The 15623-nt window shown below is 44.4% G+C and overlaps 2 protein-coding genes across 2 annotated transcripts in view; both read left to right on the top strand.

Annotated features, from left to right (window-relative positions):
• The window catches only part of LOC108786656 (rho GTPase-activating protein 11A-like), a 21400-nt gene extending 18999 nt beyond the window's left edge, over window positions 1-2401 (top strand). Inside the window, exons 13-14 of the mRNA XM_018555991.1 lie at window positions 380-506; window positions 1512-2401. Of these exons, the coding sequence (XP_018411493.1) occupies window positions 380-506; window positions 1512-2401 (1017 nt within the window). The remainder of the gene's footprint in view (window positions 1-379; window positions 507-1511) is intronic.
• A 2431-nt stretch (window positions 2402-4832) lies between these two features.
• Window positions 4833-15623, top strand: part of RYR1 (ryanodine receptor 1) — a 178615-nt gene continuing 167824 nt past the window's right edge. The window contains exon 1 of the mRNA XM_018555990.1: window positions 4833-4877. Coding sequence (XP_018411492.1) covers window positions 4833-4877 — 45 coding nt within the window. The remainder of the gene's footprint in view (window positions 4878-15623) is intronic.

Raw genomic sequence — 15623 nt, 5'->3', positions numbered from 1 at the left:
TTTAGCTTTAGCTGTATGTAACTTTAAAATAACAACCTAAGGCCTTTACCACATGGATGCCTGTCAGAATGATGCGGATGTCCCTCTCGTGAAATCCATATCTATCCAGTTTTTTCCCACCATTTTACAATGGAGGAAAAAAACAGAACTTACCAGATCCATGTTAGGTCTATGGGAAGTCAGATGTAAGTGGACGTGTGTCCATTTACATAAGATCCATCACAATCCGATCCGCCAAAACGGAACTCTTAAGAATTAATATTTTGTGGTTTGTGAACTAGGCCTATTGTATTTTGTTTGCCACATTTAACATCTTGATACAGATATATTCCTTCCTTCATGATCAGTGTCTTCTTCTTTGCTTCCATGTCTTCTTCAGAATCCAGAATGTAAAAGCCTGGAGCAGACTGGGTGGCATTTGATGAAGAAGATGGTTGCAGATGCTCTGGATGGGCCTTTCTTCAATGGAAAAGATTTCAGAGTGGCTCTGAAAACTTCAAACAGTGGTGAGTTACCCTAAGTTTTCATTGTTTTAGTTCAATATAATAAGGGGACCTCTAATATCTTCCCGTAGGAGAACCTTCCAATATATGCTAGCAGTCCAATAAACTAAAACCTTTTTAATAGGTGGCCAATATGGAGCTTTACAGCTTATCACTTGGTTGTGGCCAACAGTGCCACCGTCAGTCAGAGGTCTTTGCATGCTTCAAGTAAACCTTTAGCTTGGCTATGGACATTCATGCATTTACATGAATGTCAAGGGCTTGTTTCGCAGCCTTCAATTAATTTTAAAACCAGCCCTCACTGACCTCTGTACCTGCAGGTACTATGGAGCTATGCATACCCACACTTTACAGCAGAAGCACTAAAGGGCTTCATTCAGCAGCTTCCTACGATGACAATTTTGTCTGACATAAAAATTGGGGGATCTGTCTTTGTCCTTGAAGTGTATCTAAAGCCGAAACTTTTTCATTTCTAGTTTTTGATAGATTGTAGAAGTGTTAAAACCCATCTCTCTTTTCTCTCCCCGCTTGCCTCTGCTCTCTCTCGCTCTCGCTCTCGCTCTCGCTCTCGCTCTCGCTCTCGCTCTCTCTCTCGCTCTCTCTCGCTCTCTCTCGCTCTCTCTCGCTCTCTCTCGCTCTCTCTCGCTCTCTCTCGCTCTCTCTCGCTCTCTCTCGCTCTCTCTCGCTCGCTCTCGCTCTCTCTCGCTCGCTCGCTCTCTCGCGCTCGCTCTCTCTCTCTTCGCACACTCTTCGCACACAGAAAATGATAGAAAACCTCAAATTCACTGGAAAAGGCATTAAAGGAATTTCTCCACACTTTGAAAAGATTTCCTCTCACACTCTGTCTGGAGGCAGGAGGTAAAGGAAACCTCCCTAGTAGCACATAGACCACAAGAAGCCCCTGACAATACTCTTCACCATTTTCTTCTTTATCTAGTTTAAAAATAAACAAATCTGGCTTTTGCTCCTACTTTTTTCTAAAGTTTTTGTTTTTTTGCTTTGTTACAGTTGATACCCCAGGTAACAGGGATTCCTCTCTTCAAACTCAATCATCACCTCCCTCATTGATGTCCTCTCCTTCCTTAAAGTTGCTGGCCCTGGGCAGTGAGGAGGTGGAAGCGGCAAGGTCTAGTAAGAAGCGCAGGACATTACGTCGTTCACTCAGCATGCCCGAGAAGGTGGGTGAATGTGTTCAAGGTGACGGAGATCAAGAGCCATTCCTTGAGACCAGTTTGACCCTTAACAAGGAAGGCAGAAGCCAAGATGATGGGCTCAATTTCTCTGCAGATAATGCATATATTCAGGCATTTGATGGTGACCCTTTGAAATACTGCTTAAACACGGATAATTCTCAAGATGTTCCCGATCAGGTCTCTGTGGGTGAACAAAGTTCTCCCCATCCCATTCCACCCCTAAGAAGACCTAATGGCATTGGTCACACATCCCAATACCGAAGTGTAAGGAAATTGGTCCTAAGCTTTCCTTGGGTGCCCAGCATTTCAGATTTGGATCCCCAGCAAAAAGACTGGGAAAAGCTGGCCACTCACACTATCAGACGTAAAGGGGCAAGACGATTTGGACGCTCATTGAGTCAGGAATGTGGTCTGAGGTCAAATGGAGACCAGATTGGATTTAAAAGATCAGAAGACAACGTTGGTGATGGCAACTCAAAATTCCTAAGTGCACGGAACCGACAAGTCTTTGTTAGCCGTAAAAATATTACTCTGAGCCACTGGGGCCAGCATAGCCTGGAGTTGGGGCACCAAGTATCCTTTGAGGATACCCCCATAGATACCGAGAGGCAGCTATTGGACACACCTTTGAGTCTAGAAGAATGCCCACTCACTTGTTGTAGACTGGAACCTATAAGTGACACGGTGGATTTAGAAGGTCAATAAAAGCAATGTTTGGTATACTCAGAGGTCACTGGTTAGATATCGTCCCACGGGTTCCCAGGCACGACTGTGCACCCCACTTCACCGCCAGGCAAATGTCAGTATGGGGCAGAGAGAGCCTAATCTTTATGATGTCACAAATGTCGCCAGGCTGGACATTTGAAGTACTTTTGAAACAATTTGCAGCTTTAAACGAATCCCATTAGTACGTTAAAGAGATCATATTAATTTCATCTTTTCAACAGTTTATTTCTAGTAATTATATTTATTGTCGTTTAAAACTAGCAATCAATAGTTGTGATATTAACTTGGTGAATCAGTTTGCTCAGTGCAGATAAAAAGTAAAGGCAAAATGTATAATACCTAACCATTTAAAAAGGAAGCGACACTGAGGAGTGAGTCACACGTGGTCTCTCATTGCATTATATATGCTCATAGCAAACTGCAGTTTTCAAAAACAAATGCCCTTTCATGCAGCTGAAGCCATTAGATGTTCAATTGCACTTATTTATACTATAGAATCAACTTGTAGTAACCCGTTACAACCAATCCGATACCGGCATTCACTAGCCTTCGTTTTCAAAAGCTTGCTTGTGATTGGTTCCCTGGGTATTGCATGCCCTTACTAAACCCAAATAATATGAATGGTTACACTTTATGGTCCCGGGTGATACTGTGCATTCCCAATATGTGGGTAAGCAGTGTTTGCTTTGCATGTGTATGTTTTACAGTTTGGGGGGGTGGGGCTTATAACGTCTTACCTTTTCTGTGTTCAGGTCAATGTGTTTTCACTCCATGTTTTAAATGTCTGTTTTGACATATTTTTGTGTTTGTTTTTTTTTTAATTCTTTATTTTAAGTACTGTTCTGTTGTGGAAATACTCAAATGTAACTAACAATAAATTTTCCTTTTTGTTTTTTTCAATATGGAAATTTAATTGTTTATAGTAATATTTAGAGGACCCATTTGTGATCTGAATCCCAACCCCAGCCCATTTGTTTCCAGATTTGGATAGAGGGGGGGGAAAGGGTTAAGCTGTCTGAATCGGCCATAATTAAAGCAGAACTCCAGAGAAACATGTTATTAACCCTTTCCGGCCGGCCACCCCCACAAGGGTTAAGTGCTTGTTTTTGTCTCTCTGCAAAGTTCTACTCCTTGGAGCCAACTTAAACTGGCCATACACCTATAGATTATCTGCAGACTTTCTATGGTCAGATGGAAAAAGTGCAACAGATTCCTCCATCTACGCTAAACTGTGTGTATGGAGGAATCTCCCACTGGGCCAAGCTTCAGTATGTTGCTAGTCGGCCCCGCTGGCTCTCATAATACCTGAACAATGCCTGTATCCAATCAGATTGTTCAGGTATTTTGAGAGCCAGTGGGGCCGACTAGCAAGATACTGGAGCTTGGCCCAGTGGGAGATTCCTCCATACACACAGTTTAGCGTAGATGGAGGAATCTGTTGCACTTTTTTCATCTGACCATAGAAAATCTGCAGATAATCTATAGGTGTATGGCCAGTTTTAGTCTTTTACCGGTCCCTGGAGCCTCTTTCCCTTTGCTCTAGCAGTGTAAGGTCATCACTTCCTATGTTGCAGTGGAGGAGGGGACAGGCTGGAGGGAGCTCTGTAACAGCCAGCTGGCTCTGAGGATCGGGTGAATATAACTTTATTTTTGCACCTAGCCAAAAGCAAGCACTTAACCCTTGCAATGTAGGGGTAGCCTCACTGCAAGGGTTAAGAAAATGTTTCCCCAGAGTAGTGCTTTAATTATGGCCGATTCAGCCAGCTTAACCCTTTCCCCCTCTATCCAAAACTGGAAATGTTTTCTCTGCAATTCTTCTTTAAAGCCATGGGAGATCTTGCCATCACAACACTCCCAACACTCCTCCCCTTCCCCTTTTTCTTGCGCTCTCGCTGATTTTTCAGTCAACTTTTGTTTGAAGGATTTTAGAGTCTGACAAATCTCATCTGAACAGCCCTTGCATCCATTCAGACACAGGTGCTGTTCAGACATGCAGCAGCTGCTCAATACAATAGCCAGCAGCGGTGTCACAGGGTGAGGAAATGAGTGAAAACCTCCACAGTGGAGTCCCAGATAGCTGTGTATACCTGACCGAAGTTCTACCCTTCCCCACTCTACGCAAAACAAAATCGTAACTGGGCATATGAAGAAAACGTCATTTCTTCTAGACTGTAGACTACAATCTCATGTTTAGTTTTCTCATTTATATTGAGATTGTAGTCCATCCCGGGAGCGAGCATGGAGTGGTGGCTACTTTTTGTGTGCCATCTCTCCACACAGAGAGAGGGGAGTACAGCACAACCTCTCTCTCTCCCCCTTCAAACCACACGGATTACCCATTCGTTCAACGACGCAAGCCGGCCGACCACGGGGACCCTCCTGTAGCAGAGAGGAAGGTACCTAGAGCATCATGGCCGATGGAGAGAGCGAGGACGAAATCCAGTTCCTCAGGACGGTAAGTGCGAAGAGGCACTCTTCCCTTCCTTGCCATGTCTTTTATGGAAATCTTTTTGGGATGCTGAAATGACTAAATCCAGTTCGGAAAGCTTCCCTCCGTTCCCTTAGGACGTTCTGCATGGAAGAGTTTATTTCCTCCAGTTTTAAGTTGATATCTCCAGGATTGGAGAGGTTAACTAAGCCGAGGAAGGCGATCGAGCTTATCCTGGGGACAAGGCACCTGTTGGACGCCCATCACTGCTGTGACAGACTGTAGAGGCATTGGGGGTGTTGAGTCTCTGGGGAATGTGTGATTGACAGGGACCGAAAGGGAAACATAGCTGGGGTGTGAGTCTCCAAAACTACTTTAAGGAACAGAGTTAGGGGGGTGGGGGTGAGGGGGAGTGTCAGTGTCGTGTAGCATTCAGAGAGTTAAATATCACAGCAGCATATCCAGCTGGCTCCGGCATCTACTTAAAATGACTAAGGACATGCACTAAAAAAAAAAAAAAAAAAAAGATTGCTAGCTTATGGGTCTACATCTTAAATATGTGATCATTATATCAGGGGAGGACAAATTCATATACAATTCAGCAGCCAGCAGGATTTTTTTAGGAACTAGCTCCATTGATGACAACTAGAGAAAACCTTAAAAGTAAAGCCCGGCTGTCATTTTTAAGGAACATTGACTATGTGTCTCCTGGGATTTGTCCAGTCCTGGATTATAGTCCCATATTTTCATGTCAATCAAAAAAAATGTAATTTCCATTTGTGTGGAGATTAGAACACTTTTTATTTAAAGCCGGTTTTGTCTTTAGAGAAATACATTGAATTAATTCAGAATTATTATTTTGTTTTAGTCCTGATGTACTTTTGCTGTTTGTTTTATTTCCTACAAAAGAATCCTTAGCCCTGGTGCCCAACCTGCAGCCCAAGGGCCACATTTGGCCCTTGGGCACCTACTGGACACCCTGAAATCAGTGCTCTTAGCTAGGCCAGTAAAGGAAAATTCTTCTTTAGCCTGGGCTCTTGAAGTTACATGACTTGCTTTCACACTATGATCTCATTGAGAAAATATCAGATGTGGCACCGGTATTCAAGGGGGCTGTAGGGATCACAAATATGGAAGTTTTGAGTCGTAAAGAGGCTGTAATAGCCTAACAGTCTCATGTAATCGCCAGTCTATGATGGTATCCTAAAGCTTGTCCTAAGTCTCCAACAACTCTTATAGCATGTATGCAGTTTCTGACCATTCAGACACTGATCATCTCCTGTAACATGTTCTCAGTCTCTGACCATTTACTGTAGCATGTTCTCAATCTCTGACCATTTACTGTAGCATGTTCACAATCTCTGACCATTTACTGCAGCATGTTCTCAGTCTCTGACCATTTACTGTAGCATGTTCACAATCTCTGACCATTTACTGCAGCATGTTGTCAGTCTCTGACCATTTGCTGTAGCATGTTTTCGGTCTCTGACCATTTGCTGTAGCATGTTTTCGGTCTCTGACCATTCTCCTGAAGTTATGTGCAGTCCTTTGGTGATGCCAGTGGCCATACTTTATAATAATTCTGTATGTGTGGTTGGAGGGGCTATGTGTATGGTGTAGGCATGGTATCTATTAGGTATATGTTTTGGCCATGGTGCAATTCCAGCACTTTCGTTAATTTGAGTTTAATTGTATTTCTACCGTCATTCATAATTTGCGAAGTGAGGCTGCTGCACATAGAAGGAAATGACTTTCATACACTGAATCCGGGAATATATGCAATGCTATGTCTAAAGACGTTTTCCATTGATTGGTATTGGTGATCAAGAATGTATTTCATATGTGTGGCTGCACATGGGAACATTGAGAATGGGTGAAAAAGCTGGTTTCGCCTGAGATGAGGCTCTGGTTTAACATATAGACGTTGTATGCATAGAAAGCTCTTTTTATTTTTTTCTGCATTTGATACATTGTATGCACCGCATGCTAACATGTGACATTGGTTAAGTTCGTTGAAGTTATATTTGCTGCCTTCCTGGTATGTTATCTGAGACCGGTAAAGGGTATCTATGGTCAAAAACTAAACATCAATACTGAATTTCCATAACTTCTCTCCAACTCCTATTAACAAGATCCATCTAGAAGTTTGTAAACTTATTGAAGATGCCCCTAGGATGTATTTCCTCAATGCACTGAGTCACAACTCTCACAGAGCCTGTCTTCTGCACTACAACTAGCTGTCTGAACAATGTAACATTATCATTGCTTGCTGGTAGCAATGCATAGTGGGATATGTAGTAGTGAGAAATGGAGATTGCATCACATCAAGCAGCAAGGGAAGAGACGCAAAGCACACTGGGAATCCAGGAAGTTGGTGGAAGTGATGGGCAGAGGGAAGGCAGCACTCACTACATAAAAGGGATTTTGTTCAAGTAAGCTTTGATTGCATTATCGGAAGCAACTCCTGTATGTATTCCCATTACAATGCTGATATAACTGGAGAGGATATACTGGGACTTTATAACTTTTAAACACCTCCTATGCTAAACTTGAAAGGATTTGTGCTTCACACAGACCGAAAAAAAAAAGTTTTCACCTTGCTCATTTTTTGTGATTTAAAAATATTATTTTTCTCGCAAGACAAATGTTCCTCCAGCTGAAGCAATTAAAAGGACGATGTGTTAAACCAGCATAGTCTCGTCACCAGGTCACTATCCAGCATGTGAAATGACACTTATGTTAAAGGAGAACTATGGGGTCAGTGTAGTAGAGGTCTGTGTAAAACTTTGTATCTGTCTGTTTTTTTTTAAATAACATAAAAGGCTCAATTCACAAAGCTTAAGGGCTTGTTCACACCGAAAGCGTGTGCGTTCCAGAGCGGTTCTGGGGCGGGAGGCGGGCGTGGCATTGAATTCAATGGCACCGCCATGCCCCCTCCCGCCCCAGAACGCGGGGGGATGTTTCTTAGGGATCGCGGTGCGTTCCAGCAGCTACCGCTCTTGAACGCACATGCTTTCGGGCTGAACAAGCCCTCAACCCAAGGATTGGGACCCAAGGCTAGGTTAACACCAAACGCAGTGCGTTCTGGCCCGATTCTGGGCCGGAACACGGCCCGCTCACTTTTTTTGTGGGACAGGAGGGCGCGTGGTGGGCCATTGAAGTGACTGGCACCGTAGCCACGCCCTCCGGCCGAAATGCGATCGGCCACACGGGACCGCAAGTCACATTGTGCCTGATGATTACCTACAACCCCCCCCAAACATTATCTATTTTCTGAAAGCAGAGACCATGTAGAATAAAATGTTGAAAGTTGGAATTTTTTTTATGACTCATGACAATTGATAATTGTGCTACTATCTATCAAATCTATTTTTTTTCAAAAAAAAAATATGTACTCTGTTTGATTTTTAGTGCACAAACAATATAATACCCATTTTCTTCATAAAAGATGGTTACATGCATTTATACCAAATATTTGAAGCCTCTAAACTGCATGTCTGTGAAATTAAGCCAAAACTGCGGTACCCTAAATTGTCCATAGGCTACTTTGAAACCCTTTCCGGCTCACCAGTTGAGAGTTGAGGGTAAATGATGACAATAGAATCATTGCTCTCTCGCCAGCATCTGGGGCGATGATATGTATGGTGCAATCGTTGCACCCGACGTGCACATTTGTGTTTTGTTAGTGTGTGTAGGTGGGCATTGGGGGGCTTTAACTTTATTGTTTATTAGGCTGTAAATTAGCCTCAGCATGTAGCTGTAGGTTGACCTTGATGGACATATGTCTTTTTTCTTCTTCAACCTGACTAACTATGTACCTATATGTGATCGGGTGGAGGTAAAGAAAGTTGGCAATCTGGAGAAAAAAAATATTAAACTCACATCTGCTAAAGCAGCCAGGGGTTTGTGTACATGCCAGTGCTGCTGCCCCCTTAATAGTTACATCAGCAGTATCAAAAGGGTAAAGTAGTGCCCATGGTTAGCAATAATGTGTGCTGTGGCATTCATATCATATGAAGCTCGCCTCGACATTGAGAGGATAATTGGACCCTATGTGATCTACTGCTTTAGGCAATGCTTTTTTGAGAGTTAGGAGATGGCCTTCTACACACCACTGCTGTACAGAGTGAAATTAAATTATCCTAAACCCTTAGGGCCCCACACCAAGGGCCGTCCCTATAATGAGGCAGCATCTAATTGGGTCATGTGCCTGCCACCCCCTTTCCGGCCAGAGCATCCCAGGTTGGTAAGAGCTCTTAGCAACCTGTGATGTTCTGGTCACTGGTTCCAAACAGCAGAGTGGGACAATCTGGCTAGTGTCCCGCTAAGCTCCTGGAAACCAGTGATAGATGTCAATGAGCTGGATGGTATTCTGGAGGAGCAGAACTCAGAGGCAGCAGCCACCTCACTATAATACACCCCCAGTAACGTTCACCAGTTTACCACCCCTACTTCCTCAGAGCTCGGATACATACCACATTGAGTAATGTGCTACACATGTGTTGGTGCTCTGCAGTGCCATTCATTTTAAATGGCAACCCAAGGCACCTCCATAATGCACATCACAACACACAGTGTCAGTAGCAGTGTGCTCCAAAAATTCACATGCCAGTTTTTTTGCATGTTCATTCTGTATAGGTTGTCTTACACAGCAACACACCTCAATGCAGGGCAACACAGAAATTGCAGCACCTAGCATTTGTAGTGTAAAATGGGCCCTCAAAGTAAAACTGAAGGGGTGGCATATGACAGGAGCACTTGCCATGAGGTGCCAATATGCATGGCATGCATGCACATCATGGAAAATATACAGCTGTCTGTGCCATCTTTACTGTAGCTTCTTCCCCTGCTGTTATCTTGCTACTTCAGCCGTTGGGCAGCCAGCAATGATGCATGGAGCTGCTCTATGCTACTGGTACTAGGCTTCACTAATCTGCATCCTACAGATGCCAGGCATACATACTTCACTGTTATTGTGCAGCAAGTGGTGTAGAATAAGAGAAGTTTTCTAGCAATACAAGGAGATTTTTGGCAGAAGCAACATACAAACTATCTTCTACCAAAAAACTATGAAGAGGAGAAACTGTGACTTAAGTTCAGCTCATGTAGAGTCCCATGAAGGGATAAACATAAAAGCTGCTCTTCCTGACCCTTTAAAAAAAATGCTAACTGCCCAGATGCTATGCAAATTCTCTTGCTTGGCTACCTTGAGTCATTAAACACTTATATGCAAATCAGGACTTAACACTTCTTTGACTTTCCTGATTTGCATACTTTTTTTAGGTCTGTGGTGGGCCATTACCCGCGGCTCGGCTTACTGATTGACTGGGAAGCCAGCACCACGCTGTTTGGCCAATCAGCATGGAGCCGGCCAAACGGTATGGAGGCAGCTTGCCGGCCGTTTAGGAAGCAGGGTCGCGAGTCATTAGCGGCGACCCGGCTTCCTGATTGGCCGTGAAGCCGGCTTCATATTCCCTCACGGCACTGCCAGTCAGAGCAAATCTCCCTCTGACAGGAATCTGTTCGGGTATCTGGTTAAGCAGTGCCGGATTTACTCTCTCTGCTGCCCCAAGGCCAGGATCCTCAATGCGTCCCCCCTACCAGCCAACCCCCCTTGGAGAATGGCAGACCTGCAGGCTGCATACAAGTGATCTCGGTGACATTGCCGGGATCACTTGTACAAAACAAGCGGCGGCTTCCCCTGCTGTACATTTTGGCTCTACTTGCCCAAAACAACTGCATGTCCCTGGCGTCAGGAGATAGGAATTCCGCGCCCTTGCTGCCCCTCTACTCCCTGCTGCCCCAAGGTAAGACAGTTTCCAAATTGGATGATGGGAATGATACGCCTTCAGGCTTTAAAGTGACACTAAACTCTGGATGTCGTAGATCGAGGCAGAGCGGGGGTCACCGTGAGTACCGCAAGCCTTAGGCTCCTTGGGCATGGGTAAATTGTGGAGATAAAGTCAGCTAAAACGTAGATCCAGCTTGGTGGTCACAGAGCTCCCCTAAAGCGTGTCTTCACAGCTCCATGTCCAGGCCACGCCCCTTGAATATATTTTTAAGATTGAGTTTAGTGTTACTTTAATGTGCATCCATGTGGGGCTGTGTTATGGGTACTACTGTGTTTAAAAAAACAATCTGCAATAAACCTTTATTATAAAAATAGATACAGAGTGAGAAGTGCTGCTTTATAGCCTCTGAATGGCTAGTCTAGTACTAAATGCAACTCTCCCTGGGTAGCAGCTCCAGTGTTAATAACTGACCCACATTACCTGAAAGACATTAGTTTTAGAATCCAGTGTAAAACGTGTCTGAGGAATCCCTTCTGTTCTCTCATACTGCTCTAGACATATGAAATGGATAATCAAGTTGCTATGGGTAACCAGATCTTCCTAAAAGCCTCTGATCATTAGTACCTCCTGACACTTTCTGCATTGGTACCTGTATTCCCCTAGAAGGAACATTGAACGAAGGCACTGCCCTGGAGCCCACTGCAAATAAAATCCATTTGTATTTGATCAGTAAACGGTCATCCAATCAAATTCAACCAAAGTGCTACATGTCTTGGTTTCAAATGGTTGACTGGGTTCATTATTGAAGCATCTAATGCTGGCCATGCCTGGAACCAGTTGTACAAATGACTTGTTCAGGTGTAGGCAACCCTGGTATATCCCATCATCTACCTGTCTATGGGAGTCATGCCTGTGGCTGTTAGTCTTAGCCTTCATTTACACTGCCGCGCGTATATGTGTGTACGTGCATGTTGTCCCATATGCAGTATATGCAATTAAATGGCTCCATACACATAGCTGTGTATGGAGCTGTATATTTGCGTAGCGTAAAAACAGAATGTAACTGAGATGCGTCCGGGCAGTGTATTTCTGTGTATTTTACACGCATACATGTGTTTGCGTGCGTGCGTATACGCATGTAAGCTCGTACAGTTCATTAAAATTTCTATTACGAATGATGCATGCTAGGATTGCATATAGTACGCGCGTATATACGCAATATACAATTTTGCTCTTGCGTTGTGTGTGAATGATGCCTAACAGCCGGCACGCACAGTACGCGCCTGTACGCTCACCCGAACTGCATGTCCGTGCTGGTGTCCGTACTCGTACGCTGACAGGATGGATCTTGTCTACGTCCGAGCAGGGACACTCGCACCCGCATGGACGTGCAGGTCGGGTGAGCGTAGGGCCGCATACTCCAATAGCGAAGAACAGGCTGCATTGTACAAATTACACGCAGTACCTGTCCGTCCCGCCCGGGTGCGGCCGGATATGGCCGTGCATGCAGTACGGATCTGTATGGGCCGGCTGTTACTCGTGTGAATGAGAGCTTAAAGTGTTTCAATGTGACTAGAAGTTCCACAACAGCTGGAGTGCCTTGGTTGCCTACTCCTGATCTAGATCCATCCTTATCTGTTGTATATGTTCTTTGATGTGCCCAAGGTTTTAAAGTCAGGCCCAGGTCCACGTATTAACGCCAGGCCCCTGTTTACAATCCCTCACGCTGTCAGCAGAAGAGATGTTTCACCTGATCTAAAAAAAGACAAGTGAAGCCTGAGAGAAAAGGAGTGAAGATGTGGCCTAAATTATTTTCAGCACATAGAGAGAACGAGGGGCCTCCTTATGACTTATTGTAGAGCAGCCTCTGTACTGTGCAAGCAGAGTCCAGAACAGGGGTCCTCTATATAATCTAAGCTCATTAACTCTGAATACAAACCCTGAAGCATCTACAATATCTTCACAAATGACTGAAAAATCTGTTTTACTTGTTGTACCACTTGCGAATGTCAAATCAGTTATAAATAGTCAGGTTGCTTTTAGGTTGCTACTGATAAAGTAAAAATACACAAATGCAAGGATAAAAGAAAATGTACAGGTTTTTTCTATTTGCATATAAAAGCCAGATCCCGGCTGCTATTGTTTTCATGCATGTTAGCGAATGAATCCCTTAGTTATATTGTTACAACATTCTGTTGGAAAGGAAACGCTTGTGGATTTATTCTGTTGGACTACAGCGCTGTGCAATAACCCACAGCAAGCAATTAGGGCTCATCTATGCACTGGCTTCCAATCGCCCAAAGGATAAAATTCAAAATATTAACAACTGCGTACAAAGCCATCCACAACTCTGGCCCCGGCTTTATCTCCAACCTGGTCTCAAAGTATTACCCTAAGCGTCCCCTCCGCTCTTCACAAGACCTCCTGCTTTCCAGCTCCGTCATCAACTCCTCCCATGCTCGCCTCCAAGACTTCACTAGAGTGTCTCCCATTCTATGGAACTCTCTACCCCAACCTGTCCGTCTATCTCCCACACTGACTGCCTTTAGGCGATCCCTTAAGACTCATCTCTTCAGGGAAGCCTATCCCACCTCACCCTAACCACTGAACAATCACTTTCTCAAACATCTATTCATGATAAATACATATATATAATTAATGTGTGAGATTGTACCTTATTGGATAAGTGCATTGCAGTTTTATTCTGTAAAACTGCATTAAAACTGTATGTGTTATCCAATCAGTATCTTGCTTTTAGTTTCAGACCTGCCTTAGAAAAAGGCAGAATGTGGGTGCTATACATGCCATTATGATGACTTCTTGGCTTCTGTTTAGCCCAGGAATATATTTCAGGAATCAGTGGCTGGACTGTTACAGCCCATTTTGGATCAGTGCTGACTTGGCGTTTTAGTGACCACATTCAATACCTGAAATTTAGGCCTGGAATCTATTTTATAAAGTTAAACCTATGTAGAGATCATGTTAGAGATATCGCATGCACTTTACAAATGTCTTTATATTTTCCCTTTTAAATCGAACCATAAAAAAAGTTATAGTGTAATTTCAGCTCCTGTGTATTGCTGTGTATACCCCCGGCTGATTCCTGGCATCCATGAGATGCTGGAAACGCAGTTGGGTGCTGGGGTTTGTGTAACCCCACGTGATCATGTGCAGGAGTTTACATAATCAGTGGATGCCTAGTGGCAAACATGGAAGACATGGGACCCCAAAGACCAGAAAAAAATGTGAGCAATCGGGTGTGGGGGGGGGAGCTTGGACACCAACCTCCCATCACTAGAGAAGACTCCAGGAGGTATTCTGTGCGTACTCGCTCATTATAGCAAAAGACTCCCACTCTAGATGCGGCAAAGTTCTGCTTTAAAGAAAAGCTCCACTTTTGTAATCTAATATTAAAAACAATCTTTCTATTTCAAGCTGAAGCTGCTATCATTTTCTAGAATGGTTCAAAAACTGTAATGCAATATGACAACGCGCAGGGGACCGGTACACCGTTCATTTACAGGAACTATCACGTCCTGCTTCGGTGATTGTCTCACTGACTTTCTCGACAGTAAGATACAAGTAACATTTTAGACATCCCCTGCAATAGAAATGTCCTTTTTTGATGAGATACTCCCTAAGGGTTAACTACCTCTAAAGGGATGCAGACGCTGCCACTTTCTTCATTAGAACACTGAAAGTGAACCAAGTGGGTATTATGAACCCAGATCCTCCCATTCAAGCATCAGTCTGGGAAGGACATGGGCAAACAAATCGCTTTTTCTTCAGAACAGAAACAGGTAGGAATATGCAACAAAGTTTGTTACAATCCCTACAATATACATTCATCACCCAGAAGGGAACACTTTAGCAAAATTTGAGCTATCAGCCACACAGGGAGGGAGGGCATTGTATTCATCTAGTTGACCGACTCCTAGACTCGCGTTGTAAAGATTATTGACAGTAGTGCAGGGCTGTCTCTAATGACAGTAGTGCAGGGCTGTCTGATGAGGCAGCCTGAGACTGTTGCATTAGATGGGATCTCTTTGGGACACATGGGGGGCACATCTGCTGCCCCCTTTCTGGCCGTAGCATCCCAGGTTGCTAAGAGCTCTTGGCAACCTCTGACGCTTTGGCTGGCATCCCGCCCACCTTGTGGCAACCAGTGATGTCACTGGTTGCCAGGAGCTGAGGGGGACGCTCTGGCCAGCATCCCGTCCAGCCCATGGCAACTTGTGACCAGGACCGGATTTCCCACAGGGCCAACCAAGGCCCGGCCTTGGGGCAGCAGGGGTGTGGAATTCCTATCTCCCGATGCCCAGGACATGCAGTTCCGGGCGCGCCGGGCAGGTAGTTGTTTTCTACTAACCTGGCCTTGCCTGTGAGGAATCTGGCCCTGCCTGTGACATCACTGATTGCCACGAGTGGGGTGTGATTCTTTTGGCCAGTGTCCTGCCCAGCTTATGGCAACCACTGATGCCAGTGAGCTTGGCCCCCTGCAAGCTCCCCGTAACATGCACCGCTAGCACCCTCCTAGTGGTTCACCACTAGCACACAACCCCCCTTCCCCGGTAACTTACACCGGCAGCACAAAACCCCCTCCGCCTCAGGTGGCGAATAATCAAGGGACACCCCTGGTCAGGTACAACCGTAGTATACTACTAAAAAACAAAAAGCAGAGCCTGGGTATGTAATGAACAAATATGGCCGCCTCCACGTACGTATCAATAGTTATAAAACTATATGTAGAAACAGGATGTGAAAATATTAACATATCGGTAAGATTTAAATTTTCATAACATACAATACCTAACACCTAATGGGCATTAGTCCTGTTGTTTTTTATCCCCAATTTTCTTATGAATCGCCCTTGGAAACAGAAGGTAGTTACCGCCGGTTACAACCAAATCTTGTTATTGATAAAAAGAAAAAACAAATGAAGAATGCTGATCATGTGAGAGTCTGAGATGCGGAAAGGTTT

This window comes from Nanorana parkeri, unplaced genomic scaffold (genome assembly GCF_000935625.1).
Source record: "Nanorana parkeri isolate BGI_ZX_2015 unplaced genomic scaffold, ASM93562v1 scaffold221, whole genome shotgun sequence".
Classification (NCBI taxonomy): Eukaryota; Metazoa; Chordata; class Amphibia; order Anura; family Dicroglossidae; genus Nanorana; species Nanorana parkeri.
Note: the sequence above shows the minus strand (reverse complement) of the source record. Positions and strands in the feature narration are given on the sequence as shown.